The following is a 15,857-nucleotide window of genomic DNA, read 5'->3' on the forward strand; positions in this document are numbered from 1 at the left end:
CGAGATTGTCAGATTTATCAGTACATAACTGGCCAAACAAAATAGCTAATAAATTGCTTTCCACCTCTGCATTCATCCTTTTCATTTTCCATACTGGCAATTTGATTCATTCTTAAAATCAAATAAGCCAATGATTTATTTTATTAGCTTTTTTCCTCCCCATAAAATCAGTTTCTAGTTTTATTACTTATCTTCAATTTTTAGGATTTCTAATTTGGTGTTAATTGGCAACTTTTAATTTGTTTTTTCATTTCTTAAAATTGCCCGCTCAATTCATTGATCCTGTTCTTTTGTCTATTTTGTTGATTTAAGTATTTATAGATATAAATCTTCCCCCCAAGATGTTGCTTTGGATATATCCCATAAAAATCTGCTATGTTGCCTCACTTTAATGAAATTGTCGATTTGAACTATTTTTATTCCTCATCTTTATTATAGGGTAAGGGAGAAGGGTTATGTATATTTACAAGTAATGTGAGAAAGCCAAAGGCATTATTAAAATTTCCAGTTAAGTTCAAATTGTCAAAAATTTTTAAGGTAAAGATTTATTTATTAAAGAAATATACAAATAGAATTAAATATAATACAAAGAACTATTCACGCATTCTGTACAGTTTCTAAGTTTCTATCATATTCCTAAAGCATTCACAAGCTATTCAGGTCATTACCACTCTCTCAACAGATTCTTAACGTGAGTTGAGAATCATTCAACTTCCTGATGCCTTAAAAATTCCTAAGATGCTCTTTCTCTCCCTCCCCACTTCACCCCAGTTTTTCAGAAATCCTGCTGGATGTTTTCTTTGTTTGCCTCCCCATGCTGTTGCTTGATTTGGAAGATTTCATTTTCTAGCTGTACAATAGTCCGTTCGATCTCATAATTTTTACTGACGAGGGAGACCCAACTAGAAAATACAGGCAGGAGAAAAAAAACACAACAGGATTAGGTTAAATGTTCTTTGTAGATTCTATGACACACATAATATTAGAATAATAGATTAGTGATGGCCTTAAGGGATCTTAGAGAGCACAGAATCCTGCAGAGAGACTTGACCACCATCACATTACTATTAAATAATGGAGCCAGGATTCAAACTCAGGACCTCCTGACACCCAGTGCTCTATCCTCTGACATCTAATAGATAAAATATAAGAGGCAAGGAGTTCTTTTTTGGAATATTCTGAAAAGGCAGAGCAGCTTTTTCAGGGGATAATATAAAGACACAGTATTATTCTAAAGCAGATGAGCACTCAAAAAACTTTTTAAGTTCAATTATTCTATAATCTCCGAGTTTACATCAATAATACAGTCAATGAAAACAAACACATATTGACAGCATTCGGAAATTGGCAGGGTTTCTATTGGCTCCTGGTTCCCTTCTCTGTCATTGTCTCGAACCTTCGTAAAGCATCCAGAGGTAGAAAAAGGAGGTGGTGAGACAGGGGAAGCTTAGGGCCTCAACAATGGCAAAGGATTCTTGAGATCAGCTGAGATCTCATTTAACAACTGATTCAAAAAACTGAACAAAATTGTGTAAGGGAGTTTGGGACAAAGATGAAATCTTAAAATACTTACGTTGACTCCATTTCTCGTAATTTAGATCCAGCAGTGAGTTGCATGTTTTTCCTCTGCCAGTTTAAATCCTGAATATGTTTTCTGTAAATAGATAGATATATGTAAATACTTGGTTTGTTTTAGATACTAATTTTGCTATTCTATCATTCTGTACAGTAGTAGCCAGTCAATTCAAGGGCCTATGCCAATTTATCTCCAACATCCTTTTTTTTTTTTTTTTGGCTGAGGTAATTGACTTGTCCAGGATTACACAGCTAGTAAGTGTCTGAGGCTGGACTTGAACCCAGGAAAATTAGTATTTCTAACTCCAGGCCCAGCATTACATCCATCATAGTCTGAAATATTCTTTCTGTGCTATGGCTAAGAAAACATCCTTTTATTAACTTTTTTGGACAATTGAATTTTTAAAAGAGTTGTTTTGTTCATTGCATTTTTTTTTTCCATTTCACAATTTGTTTTTCAATCAATTTTTTTTTCATTTCCTTTTTCCATTTTATCAAATCTACTTTATAGGAAGTTATATGGTTTTTTTCCCCATTTCACTAAATCTATTTTCATTTTTTTTTTTTAAGATTTGCTGGAGCTTCCCTATTTCCTTTTTTCTTTTCATTAAAAAAATTTTTTTATATTATTCATGTTAAAATATGTTAATTCCAATATGTAAAAACATATTTATACAATTCTCTTAGTGCACAAGAAAAATCAGATCAAAAAGGAAAGAAAATGAGTAAGAAACAAAATGCAAAAGAGTTGAGAATGCTATGTTGTGATCCACACTCAGTTCCCAGTCCTCTCTCTGGGTGTAGATTGCTCTCTTCATCACAAGATCACTGGAAGTGGCCTGAATCATCTCATTGCTGAAGAGAGCCATGTCCATCAAAATTAATCATCATATAATCTTGTTACTATGTACAATGATGATCTCCTGGTTCTGCTTACTTCACATAGTATCAGTTCATGTAAGCCTCTCCAGGCCTTTCTGAAATCATCCTGATTTGTTTCTTATAGAACAATAATATTCCATAACATTCATATTACATAACTTACTCAGTCAATCTCCAACATGGGCATCCCTTCAGTTTCCAGCCACTACAAAAAGGGCTGCCACAAAAATTTTTTGCACATGTGGGTCCCTTTCCTTTCTTTAAGATCTCTTTGGGATATAAGCCCAGTAGAAACACTGCTGTATCAAAGGGTGTGCAGTTTGATAGCCCTTTGGGCATAGTTCCATATTGCTCTTCAGAATGACTAGATCTATTCACAACTCCACCAACAATGCATCAGTGTACCAGTTTTCCCACATCCCCTCCAACATTTGTCATTTTTTCCTGTCAAAAGATGTCATTTTCTTTCCCCATTTTTCTTCTCTTTTAAGATGCTTTTTGAATTTTTCCAAGAGAGCCTTGTGAAATGGGGACCAGCTCATATCACCTTTGGGGGTTCATCTAGAGCTGGTTTGCCTATAGGAATCTACAGGAAACGCTAAGGTTTGAGGTCTGTTCTCTTTTTCTCTCTTTCTCTGCCTATGGTCAGAGTTCTTTTTGCTTTGTTGCTCATTTTTTTTAAGGGTTGAGGTCTGCTCTTAAGCAAATGGGTGACAGCTGCTATATTTGCCCTTCTGCTGACTTCTGGTGTTGGCTAATTGCTCTTCCAGGTATATGCTTTTGAGTGTCTTGCAGCAAATCTACTAAACCACTGCTTGCAACCAGGACAGAATAGCCCAAGAGCCATACAAAAAAAATGCCTGCTGTGTGGCAGCTTCAGTGCTCTGGCCCCGGGCCTGACTCCTGACCCTGTGCTCTCTGTGGGTCTGGGCTCAGCTGACTGAACTGCTGCCCATTTGAAACAGGCTGTTCTGAAGTTCTTCCAAGTTATCTTCTTCTAGAAATGTGTTATATTCCAAATATTTGTGGGTTCTGTCATTCCAAAACCAGTTCAGAAGCTTAATCTGAGGGGAAGCTCAGAGGAGGTCACAGAGTGCCATGTCAGCTTTACACCATCTTGGCTCCACCCCTTATTAACTGTTCAATAACCCTCAAGTGTCTCATTTCATCCCAACACGGTACCTGAACTCAAAGGGTATCTCTACAATGTAGTAAAATAGAGGAGCTAATTATGTGGTAAGACCTAATGGAGCAGGTAAGACCTTTCTGGCATGGCTATCATCCTGAAACATATTTCCCAGAATACTGAAGAAATGTTTTCTTCAATAAAAATGAAGTCAATACAGGGGAAAAGTTACCTTAATTTCTGTAGTTCCTTCTGGGCTTGTTCAATCATATGAACTAGATTTCTCAAAGTGAAGAAAAACAAAACAAATAAAAAAATTAGGACACAGTAAAATCTATTACTACAGCAGTATATAAATGAAATAGGCCAAGATTCATGCTTTCACATTTTTATGCACATATCTAAAAGCAAGAGTTAATTATCACAGCAAATTTATTTTTCAGAAATTTGAAACTTTTATGAATGTATTACCATATGCTGTCACTACATATGTGGAACATGGTACACTATTTCCACACAGAGCTGGCAATATGATCAATGACAGTTTTCAAAACAGTAGCCAATAACACAGCAAAGAAATTGACTTGCATAATATAATTACTGTTAGAGCATATTAAACAGAATCTGTCCAAAATGTACGTATAAATATTATTTTTAAAAACATACCTAAATTATACAAATTCTGCAAAAATATGAGTATAACATAATGGCTCCCAAGAACAAAATGCAAATGAAGAGATTTTTTTCATCAGCAAATAGATCAATACCCACCCAAGTGGTCAAAAGACAGGTGATTGTATTTGAAACTTGGAATGGTCCCATAATAGCACATTTCTTTGAAAGATATAGTTGCAAGTACTTCTCACTTTTCTCAAAGCAATAGGATATCAATAATCTGGTTAAAAAGATATCATGCCCTATCAGAAGTTATTTTGCAATAAGATAATACCTACCTACATGTAACCCACGTAATAGCAGAACTGAAATTTAAGATCCTGAAACTTTCTAACAACTATCTTACTGTATTCCAGTTCTTAAACTGCCACGTCACCTGTTAGCATTCCTATTAAGCTCATTTAGGAATAGAGCAAAAAGAAATGCAAATTCTCGAATGATAACATTCAAAATAATACTGTTCTTTGTCAAAAAGTTTTTTTTGATTGAATCAAGCAAAAAAAAAAAAAAAAAAATCAGTAAATTGTAGAGCTGCAAGTTACCCCTTGGTCAGTGGTCTTTCCCTCAGTACATGATTATTCCTTTAAAAAAAAAATAATAATAATTAAAAAAAAAAAAAAAAAAAGTTACCCAGCTTCTGTCACAAAAACTCCACCATCTGGGGGAGAGGGTGGGGAGGACAGAGGGGAAAAGTTGGAATAGAAGGTTCTACAAGGGTCAATGCTGAAAAATTACCCATGCATATATCTTGTAAATAAAAAGCTATAATAATAATTTTAAAAAAAGAAATGCTGGTCCATGGCAATTTATCTGCATAGGTGTAATTATTAAGACATACTGTATAATTCATCTATTATTAGACATGGCATGGCAGGGACTTTCAGAGTTATTGTCCAACCTCTCATTTTATGGTCCATATTTACCAAGTGATTTCCCCCAAGTTCACACAACTATCCAATGTCAAAGCGAGACTCAAACCCAGTAAATAAAATGTTCTTCTCACAATCCTTCTATGGAGTCAAAATGTACATCCCTGGAATTTGCACAGACTGGCCGTCCTTTTGCCTTTTGGTAGCCAAACATAAGATAATTTTATGTTCCTTCTAAGTCTTCTTTTCTCTACTCTAAACAACCAGTTTCTTCAATTCACTTACTGAAGTTTTCTGACCCTCCACAATTCTTTTCCTCTTTTGTACCACATTCTTTAACTTGCCAATTCTTCTAAAACTTAGTGTACAGAATTAGAATATTTCAGATAAGGTCTGACTAGTAAAGAATATATAGTAGGATTATTATTTTCAAGCATGACACTTTGGCTCTAAACCAATGGTCCTCAAACTTTTTTAAATAGGGGGCCAGTTCACTGTCCCTCAGATTGCTGGAGGCCTGGACTATAATAAAAATAAAACTCACACTCTGTCTCTGCCCCTCAGCCCATTTGCCATAACCCAGCATCTGGCCCTCGGGCCATAGTTTGAGAACCCCAGCTCTAAACCATTCCATCAATTCTGACCTTCTCTACTAATCAGTAAGCAACATGGCTCTTCTAGAATATGACTTGACCTGCACACACAAAAAATTAATGCTGGAATAAACCTACTGAGATAGAGGTAATTACTCTGAAAAAATATGTGTCTCCATTCCTAGAATAAACTATTTTTATATTTAAAGTTGTTTAATTTATTGATTGCCTTGCATGTACAAATTTAGTTAATTTTTACTGTCTATATTAATTTTTACTGATGGCTTAACATCTGGAAAAATCTCATCTAAATTTAAGCTACCTTGACCTCTCCCACCCTGTCATAACTTCACTGAAAAGAAAAAGATCATTTGACAAGTTATGCTCTCATTTAACTATATCTTCATATCAAAACACTGATTTATAACTTATTTCCACATTAAACCTTCCTCTTCCTTTTCAACTTGAACTGGAAAGGCAATATACTATATTGAAAATAGCACTGGAGCAACTGTTGGAAGATCAGGATTTTAATCCCAATTTTTTAATGATATATCTGACACCTATGACACTTAATTTTTTTTTTCATATTCTCTTATAAAACAAAGGTTAGAGAAATGAACTCCGAGATCTCCTTCAAATAAACTTGTTCAAAGTGTATTGTGCCTTGAAATGTTGGCTAATGATGGTATGGAAACCATCATGATTTACAAGGTATAATTTCATAAGCACATGATGAAACACATCTTCCACTTAAATCTACCTATCTTTATGAGGTAACTTAATCACCTATGATAATCTTTAAAATCCAGGATACAATAAAACTGAATATAGAACCAAATTTTTGACTTGGAAGTGTTAAACCAAGATTTTCACAAATAATGATGTATATTCAATCTCATTGTTCTATCTAAAAAATAATTTTAGGAAAAAAAATTTAACTGATAATTTTTAAAAAATCAAATAAAAGTGAATATTAAAAGTGTTTATTTCAAATCGATCTTTTAAAATTTCTATTTAACAAGAAGACTCTAATTTGGAACAGCTACATAAGCATCTAGTTGAGGGCTAGAAACTATCAGCCTAGATCTATGTGTAAGCACCTTTCTACGTCCTTCAAGCATTGCCAAAATCTTCTGGTGTTACTTGAGAATTATGCTAGCTGCACTTCTGAAGTTTTGCCAACTCCTAATAAATGCTTTTTGCATGCTCTTGCTAATTCTAAATCTTATGATTCTTCCCTTGGCTTCCTTGATACTGGCTTCTCTTGGCTGTCCTCTTACCTGACTTCTCAGTCTCCTTTAATGAATCATCTTTCACCTGCTAACCCCTAATCATGCTGTTCCGTGAGGCCTTCCTGGACTGTCTTCTCCACCTATATTGTCCCTTGGTGATCTTATTTATATCCATGGGTTCAATTACTATTTGTACACAGATGACACCCAACTCAATATTTTCCATATTTCTATCCTTAACTATAGTCCCACATTACCAATTGCACGGACAACCTCAACTGGACAAATTCAACACGTCCTCAATAGAATCCATTACTTTCCCCCCTAAACTAACACATCCTTCCACTTAGTCTCCCGATCCCACTTACCCTCACTTTTTCCTCTCCAATCATACTTCATGTCCAGTTGTCAAGTCTTGTCAATTTCAATCTCCTGTCTATAAAATCCATCCCCTCCCACCTTTGGACACATAGGGATACTAACCTAATTCCAAGCCTCAGTATTCCTTGCCTTACTTGCTAACTAATTAGTATTCTTGTTTCCAGTCTCTTCCTCTCATAGGCCACAGATCATTCAGTTGCCAAAATCAAGCCCACGCACAACACAAGGTAGGAAGCTTAACAAGCACATTGAATTTAAGTGACCTGATTTTTGCTTTTTTTTTGCTTTTCAGCAATTAATTAGGCTAGTCTCCAAAAAAAGACAGACCATCAACAAACCTTTCTACCTTGAATAGGATAAGCCAAATCTTGTGCTCTCTCTGCAGCCAAAATGTTTCAAGGAATTAGGAACACCTATATGCCAAAATGAGGCATTAAGATTAAGATTAGGATTTTAGTGGAGAACTTAATTCCAAACATAGGCAGGTTATAATCCCCAAAATATATGGGTCTATTAGTTCAAATCTCCTCAGAATTCCCGAACCCATTGACTGCTGAAAGAAGCAAGGAAAAGGCAGAGTGGAACATCCAACAGATACACACCTCTCATGGCAGTATAAAGGGAAGGTTCATAAAGAAGAAAACAATGGGCTGGAAAAATGGGGTCTGATGGGTCACCTAGGGAACTGCTTCATTGTAAAATAGGTCTCCAAGGAAAGACATCAGTGATTATTGTTAGGTTCTTACTAAGGGCTAAGTTGGTACTTAACAGATTATATATAACTTTTTTTTTTTTTTTTTTAGCAAAATGCTCACCTAATACTTAATTTCATTCTGAATTCTTTTCTATAAAAGTTTGATTTTAAAAACATCCAGCCAGGCAGGAGTTGTTCTTACTTACTCATTATATACTTTCCAGGCATTGCAACCATGTTGTGACATCAACTCAAGGTTTTCAATGCGAACTGCCTGATGCTCCAGTTGGGCCATGGAATTGTTTACACATTCCTGCCATGCAGTGATATCATTCTTCTGCCCAGAGGAGGGAGCTGGAAGTTCATATCTGAAATTACAGGGGAGGAAAGAATACTTAACCTAACAGTGACAAAGAAGAGAGTATTAAAGTTGGAATGAGCAAGACCTATGTTCAAATCCTGCTTCTGATATTAGTTTTATGATTCTGGGCAGGTCACTTAAGCTCTCTGAGCCTCAGTTTTCTCATTTGTAAAAGAGGTATAGTAAAAGACAATGACTGTCAAAGGGATCAAATAAGAATGTATATAAAGTGCTTTGTAAACCTTTAAAAATACTATTGAAACATGAGACATTATGTCTTTAATAGTATTTTATTTTTTCAAATATATGCAAAAATAGTTTTCAACATTCATTTCTGTAAATCTTTGTGTTCTAAATTTTTCCTCCCTCTCACTCTCCAACACAATAAGAAATCTGATATAGGTTAAATATGTACTATCTTTTAAAACATATTTTCATATCTGTCATATTGTATAAGAAATCAAAAGGGGAGGAAAAATCATGAGAAAGATAAATAAAAAGGTGAAAAAAACTATGCTTCAAACCACATTTAGTTTCCATAGTTCTCTAGCATGAGCCATTATGTTAAAACTAGAGAAAGATTAAAAGACAGAGAACAAGATGTCATTACTAAAAATATATTCTAATTCTAGACAGTAATTTTTTGCTTATATATTATATTTAGAATTTTTTTCTATTTCTTTTCAGTGTTGATGCTTTTAAAAGGCACCAGCATATAACTATGCACAAAGTTTCATTCAATTACTTTTACCAAATACAGCTGAATCCTTGAGCTTAACCAAAGAATTTTACCAAAAACCATTTAATCAAAGGCTTTAAATTCATGTGCAATTGGGGAGAGCCTCAGAACCAAGATTGAATCACATTTCAGTTTTAAAAAAATAAAAATAAAACATCTAAACATATTAACTATTACAAACTTGCTTACTAATTATAGAAAAGGCATCATTAGGAGATGTACAGATACCAAAAATAGCATCCTCATAATTTCAGCCTTTCTTCCTCCCCAGACCGAATAGGATTTGTCTCTTTCCCAGAAAATGGGAGCCCAGAAGGAAAGGGAATAATGGACAGAAACATTCCCTACAACACTCCCATCCTGAAATTAAAGTGTCCATGTCAAGCAAGTAACTGCCACATCCAGCCCACCAACTAAAGATGAGTTAGAAATATTTAAAATATGTGCTTAAATTCATCTTAGTGAAGCTTCCCCCCCTCTCGTCAATTACACAGAAGTTAAATGTTACTTTTTCACAAATCATTTTGAATTAGATAATGCTACTGCCTAAGCTCTAAAATATGAGAATAAGAACTCAGGTGGGAGTAAAGAGGAAACTTTACAGTACATAGCACTTCTTAGGAAAGATAGCCCTGGATGGGATTCTGAGGTAAACAACATAAGAGCAGAAAGGGAGGCAGGAGTACATCAAAGACAAACTTCGTCTACTCATCAATTTTACCTGGGGTCCTAATGACTATTACCACCCTATGAATCACACTATTGCATATAGTAGGGAATATGAAGAAAAGTATGCACAAGTTAGAACAATGATTATGCTATTAAAAAACATACATACATGTAAAACAATTATAATTAAAACCCACGTTTCTGGAGACCTCTAGATATTTCTCCAGAGAAAACTTGAAAATGCATATTATTTTAACACAAATTGACCCAGAAAAAGAACTTACCGTTTCATACTAAGCAATTCAATTGGTTGTCGGGCAGCCAATCTTTCAAATTCATTTCTCATAATGTCAGTCTATAAATTGAGAAAATTATTCTTAGAGGACAATTGCACATTAGATCCAACAACTAAACCAACTCCACATAAACAACAACAAAAAACTGAATAGTTTATAACAAGTAAACCTTATCCATCCTCTTCTCTCATCCTAATCTATTCCCTCCAGAAATAGAACAGGGAATAGAGTAGTAACTCCAATTCTAAATTCAGGTGGTAAGTAAACTATTGAGGATGGAGCAATAATAAGACTTCTGTATAACACCATTACTCACTCCAAGACTTATCTTGCCGTATGTGAAAAAAGTAATAAGGAATAAATCTAGATATTAAATTATATTATTATATGCCTCCTCCAGCCTGCTGTGTCTGCCTTTCTATTACTGAATAATGCTCCCATGTTCTGCCTTTTGGGCTGAGATGTGGAGTAAAAACAATAGGTAGCTTCTCTCTACACCTATAGAAATTGTTCTGGTATAACTGTTCTAATAATCAGTCCTATTTACCCTAATAAATACACACCATGATGATGCTCCTTTAAAAAAAATTTCAGATTGTTCATTTCTTTCAAAATTGTCAAATTTGTAATAAAAAGGACATATATTTTCAAAGGAATTAAAGTTATCCAGGATTCTTAAAAAATCTAGTGTCATCAATTAGTCTCCAGATTTATACCCTTAGATGATTCTTTTTTTATCCTACAGACATCTTACATACATGTCCAAAACTGAACTCATTACCTTTCAACCAAAAACCTCCTCTCTTCCCTATACTATAATCACCCAGGCGTCCGGGCTGGCATCATGCCTCAGCCTTACACCGTTCTGTGTCCAGGCCAGCAAAGACCTGTCCTTTTTACTTTCACCATTTCTCTCCTATATATACTCCCTTCTCTCCTCTGACACTATCACCATGATACAGGTCTTTATCATCTATTGTCTACACTACTGCAATAGCCTTCTGGTTGTTTTTTATGACCCACCTCAAAAAAATCTCCATTCTTACCAAAGTGATCCCCCTAATAAAGTACAGATCTGACCGTGTCGTTTTCTCACTTAATAGGCTTCAGTAGTTCCCTATTTCCACCAAGATCAAACACAAATCTCTATTTGGCTTTTAAAGCCTTTTATAACCTTTCTTCTACTTTAATCTCTTCTGCTCAATTCATAATTCAGTGACACTAGCCTCTGTGCTGTTCTTCACATAATTTTTCTCCTGATTCTGGACATTTTCACTGGCTGCACAGGCCTGAAATAATCTTCCTCTTTATCTCCCCTTCCTGACTTCTTTCAAGTGTCAGTTAAAATCCTATCTTCTGCAAGAAATTGTGTGTATGTGTGTGTGTTCACACACAAAAACTTATTTAGCGAGATGATGCCGGATGAGTCTGGGGCCATCTTCCCTGAACTCTCATCAAATACATCAATCATCTGAGCCTCATGAGGAGTAAAATCCACAAATAGTCTTGTTAGTGACGCACTATGAGTAAGTCATCACAAGGGGTCCATATTGCCTTGATGGGCATAATAAAGTGCTTAGAAGGGTTGATGGGAAATACCTTCCCTCTCAAGATTCCCTTCAACCTACCTGCACATTTTGTATATACATAGCCATTTTCATGTTGTCTCCTCTATTCAAATACGTATTCCTTGGAAGCAGGAATTCTCTTTCCTTTTCTTCGTATTACCCAAACAGTATAGTGTCTGGCACACAGCAAACACCCAATAAATGAGTGCTGGCTTCCTACTGACTCTTTCCTACCACCAGAAAACTCTTTCTTAAATTAAATATAGTCAAGCAAACAATACATTGGTCATGTCTGGAAACTTATGCTTAACTCTATTTCTCTAGTATAACAATTTTCTGCTAAAGGATATCATTTAGAGGCTTATGTTATAATTAATCATGCATTAATCAGTTCTGAAGTCTTTCAATGCCATTTTATTTTCCATTACTATGTTAACTGTTTCCCTGGCATTGCTTACCAATTGGTAATCGATCATGCAAATCTTTACAAGTTTCTTCAAATTTTCTTATTATTTTTTTTACAGCATGATAATATTGTATTGCATTTACATTCCATAATGTGCTTAGCCACTCCTTAACTACTGGAACTGTTTCCACTTCTTTGTTAGCATGTAAAGTGCTATTATAAATATTTTTGTTAATGAGATTTCTCCTTGTCTTTGATGTCTAACTGCATATTTTCTCAACACTGTTAGTAAGAAAAGAAAAATTTCAATACAACATTCACTTACAGTGACATTTCACTTTATAAGAGCAAAAAATAAAAAACAAAAAAACAACCAAACTATATAAATCCATTCCCTTTATCTACAGGAAAGTTCATTGGGCCCTCATTTACAGCTGTTGAAAGCAGGAACACTAACAGCAAGAAGTGAAAAAAAAGAAAACAGGAATTAGGAAAAGCAGATATAAAAAATACAACCAGTATTGCACTATGATAATTTCATGTCTAGACTCTTTAATAGCTACTTGATCATTCAATAGAATGATTTTCATAATCATGTCATTAAGAAAAAATTCAGATGTGGTCACCAACTGTTTAAAAAGTTAGGAAAGCATATGGTAAAGATTTCCATTAAAACAAAAAAGTTAGCACAACAAGAGTAAAATTCAATTATAGAGATTTCTTTTCACTATACTAAAAGCTGCTCTCTCCAGTTAGCAATGATCCCATAACATCCAAATTCAAGAGATTTTTCTCAATCCTAATCATTATTTCCTAGTTTCTAGCATTATTCCCTGAATATAGTAATATTTAATAAATGTTACTAAAGACATCTTTAAAGTGACATTACAGAAGGAAAGAAAAATTCACTCACAACTTTGAATGGGGAGGGGAAACCTTTATCATTAAGATCATTAAGGAAGATAAAATGGCCAATTATGACTACACATGTTAAATGCAGAAATGCAAGCCATACCAATCACATGAAAAAAAAAAATGCTCTAAAACACTAATGAGAGAAATGTAAATTAAACATCTCAAGACTCATTAAGTTGACAAAATGTTAACTTGTCACTGGAGGAGCTGAGCCAACAGTGCTGGTGAACCATTCTTGAAAGTACTGATCCAAAAAATACCATTACTGATCAGGGTCAAATATGGGACCAAGCAACGCATACATACAAAATATTGATAACAGCACTTTCTGTTGTACCAAGAACTAGAAATAAAGGATGAGACCACTAACAAGGAATGGCTGAACAAATTCTAGCATTTGTATATGATAGAACCATAGTGTAAAAATGACAAAAGAGACAGTTCTGGAAAATCTTGAGATGACCTATATAAACTCATGCAGAATAAACGAAGCAGAAATAGTGATCACAACAACATAAAGTAAAACAACTCTCAAATACCGTAGAACCTTGATTAGTGCAATGACTAATTACAACCCAGAAGATTGCCAAGGAAACGTGCTTCCCCATCCTTTGACAGAAAGCAGGATTAGAGATGAGCAAAGAACGCCATTTTCAAGTACCACCAATGTGTTCGTTTGTTTTGCCGAAGTTATTACAAAACAGGACAATTGTTTCTATTTTGGTCATCGCTGATGAATGTTTCTGAAGTTCTGACCTTTGTGAAATCAACCATAAATGCCATATTCACATTTATTAACTGAAAATCGCACATTACAACAATAGCCGGGATTCTATCCTGTACTCCCCAACATTTTTCTAGATCGGAAGACAAAGCACACCCTTACCTCAAAGGCGGAGTAATCCGGGGCCGGGAGGTAGCTCAGATAGTTCTTGGTAGGCCGGTACCTACGCGTTTCTTCCTCTACCAAGGCAGCAGCCTAAGAAAAACGGAGAGCATCTCAGGGGAGTTTACATAGGGAATAAAAAGAGTTAAAAGAGGTAGAGAAAAGAGGAAAAAGGGCAACTGTTTCTACAGAAATCATTTCAAAATAGTTCTGCAGGGGAAAGCACGCTACAGCAAATCATCCGTTATTTCATATCCCTGCAGCTTTTAAAGCGATTTTCTAACCTTGTCCTCTGCCTATTCAAAGGGTGATGGAGGGCTCTCCACTAACTTGTGGGATTTCAAAACCCTGCACAAGTTAGCCCCGGCCTACACTGGGACACTGCGGTCCAGGCCAAAAGGCCTTCTGGTTCCTTGAGACCCGGACCCGGGACAGCCAGAGAAGCCGCGGCGGCGCAGCTGAAGCTGGCCAACATCTGGGAAAAGATGCCGGGTGGGGTTCTAAGGCCGGCCGCGCGGCAGGTTTCAGGGAGACCCTGCAGATTTGGGGGAGAGAAGTCAGGTGACCAGATTCGGGGCTGGCGGGACTTTCAGAGCTCGTCCCCGAGGAAGTTATTACAGCGAGACGGGGCGAGCGGGAGCCCGGAGGGCTTGGGAGCTTTGGAAAGATGAGGAAATAAGTGTAGGGAGCTGAGAACGGTCGCCGGCCGCCCGTACTCACAGCCTCCCGCACGCCAGGCGCTTCGTAACCTTGATCGAAGTAAGGCAGGGCGTCCACCACCGCCTCCCCGGCGACCAGACCGGTACCCGCCATCCTGCGGTCTCAGCCTCACGCGGAGCACGCCTCCAAGCCGTTAGCCTTGCGACTGCACGCCGAGGGAGTCAATGGTCGTACGCGTGCGCAGCTTTCTCGCGCGTGCTCAAATGGCAATTGCTAAATAGGGTTGATCTTTGGTCAGGAATTTTTCCCGTTTTTTCCGCCCGACCATCCCACACTCATGTGAGGGAAAATACGGATTTTTAAAACGTGCTTGATTCACTATCTCCAATGAAAACAAGTCGAAGACGCAAAAACATAAGTTCCGCCCCTTTTGCGACACGTGACGTGTACGTCACGTCTAGGTGAGGCGCTAGGACGCTAGCAACTTTTCCCAGCATGCTCTGCGGCAGCGGGAATCCTGAAGGGTTGGAGCCCAAAGCTGCCCTAGCCGAGTCTTTTCTCCATCTCCCTCTCAGTACCGATTTCATTTTTCCCATACTCTTCTTTCCCCTTTTCCCAGCACCTGATAAAATGACCTGCTGCGGCAGCAGTTTTGTGGCAAGTTCGTTTCCTGGTCGCGACCCCAGAGGGCGAGGTCGCCTCGCGAGGAGCCCTGTTAGATTCATTCGGGTCTGACGCGCAGTGTGATCTAACACCGCTTCCTCGGGCCGGGTTTGGGGGTCCCGGCGTCCAAAACCTCTGCTGTACCTCGTTTGTCTAGAATAGAAGCTACCAGGGCGGGGTGCAGGGATCTGTCCAGAGAGGGAATGGGGGAGGAAACATTCCTACTGACCGCGAGGAGGAAGCGTGCTGCGGAGGCGGCGTGGCTGGATCAGTGACGCGGCCGCTCCTCGGGTTTGTAGGGTGGGAGGGAGTTCGGGGGCGGGAACCCCCTCCCAGTTATAATCTAACCTTCACTCCCAATTCCTCCGTGCCTCTGTCCCTTCCTCGTCCACCGAGAAACAAACCAACAGTATTGTATATTACCCGTGCGAAGCCATGCAAAACACTTTCAAATTAAAGTTGCGAAGAGAAAAGAAACATAAATGAAGTGTGCTTCTGTCTGCACTCGGATCCTTCAGCAGTGCCCCCAGGGAGCACTTTTCTTCTTGAGGCCTTTGGAATAGAGAGACCTCTCCAGGAGGGAATGTTGGAGAAAAAAATGACCGGGATCGGTTTCATTGAATTCTGAGCCGTCTGCCGGAGGCTAAACAGAACCTGGGGCAGC

At 37.3% G+C, this 15,857-nt stretch overlaps 1 protein-coding gene across 1 annotated transcript; it reads right to left on the reverse strand.

Annotated features, from left to right (window-relative positions):
• Nucleotides 1-413: 413 nt before the first annotated feature.
• Nucleotides 414-14,954, reverse strand: BCAS2 (BCAS2 pre-mRNA processing factor). Its single transcript, XM_074263131.1, has 7 exons — nucleotides 14,591-14,954; nucleotides 13,871-13,963; nucleotides 10,084-10,154; nucleotides 8,237-8,398; nucleotides 3,816-3,866; nucleotides 1,574-1,654; nucleotides 414-902 (listed from the first exon to the last, which is right to left on the reverse strand). Exons 1-7 carry the CDS (start codon nucleotides 14,681-14,683, stop codon nucleotides 776-778), a joined length of 678 nt encoding a protein of 225 aa, XP_074119232.1. The 5' UTR covers nucleotides 14,684-14,954; the 3' UTR covers nucleotides 414-775.
• Nucleotides 14,955-15,857: the final 903 nt, after the last annotated feature.

The sequence above is a fragment of the Sminthopsis crassicaudata genome, chromosome 4 (genome assembly GCF_048593235.1).
Source record: "Sminthopsis crassicaudata isolate SCR6 chromosome 4, ASM4859323v1, whole genome shotgun sequence".
NCBI classification, from domain to species: Eukaryota; Metazoa; Chordata; class Mammalia; order Dasyuromorphia; family Dasyuridae; genus Sminthopsis; species Sminthopsis crassicaudata.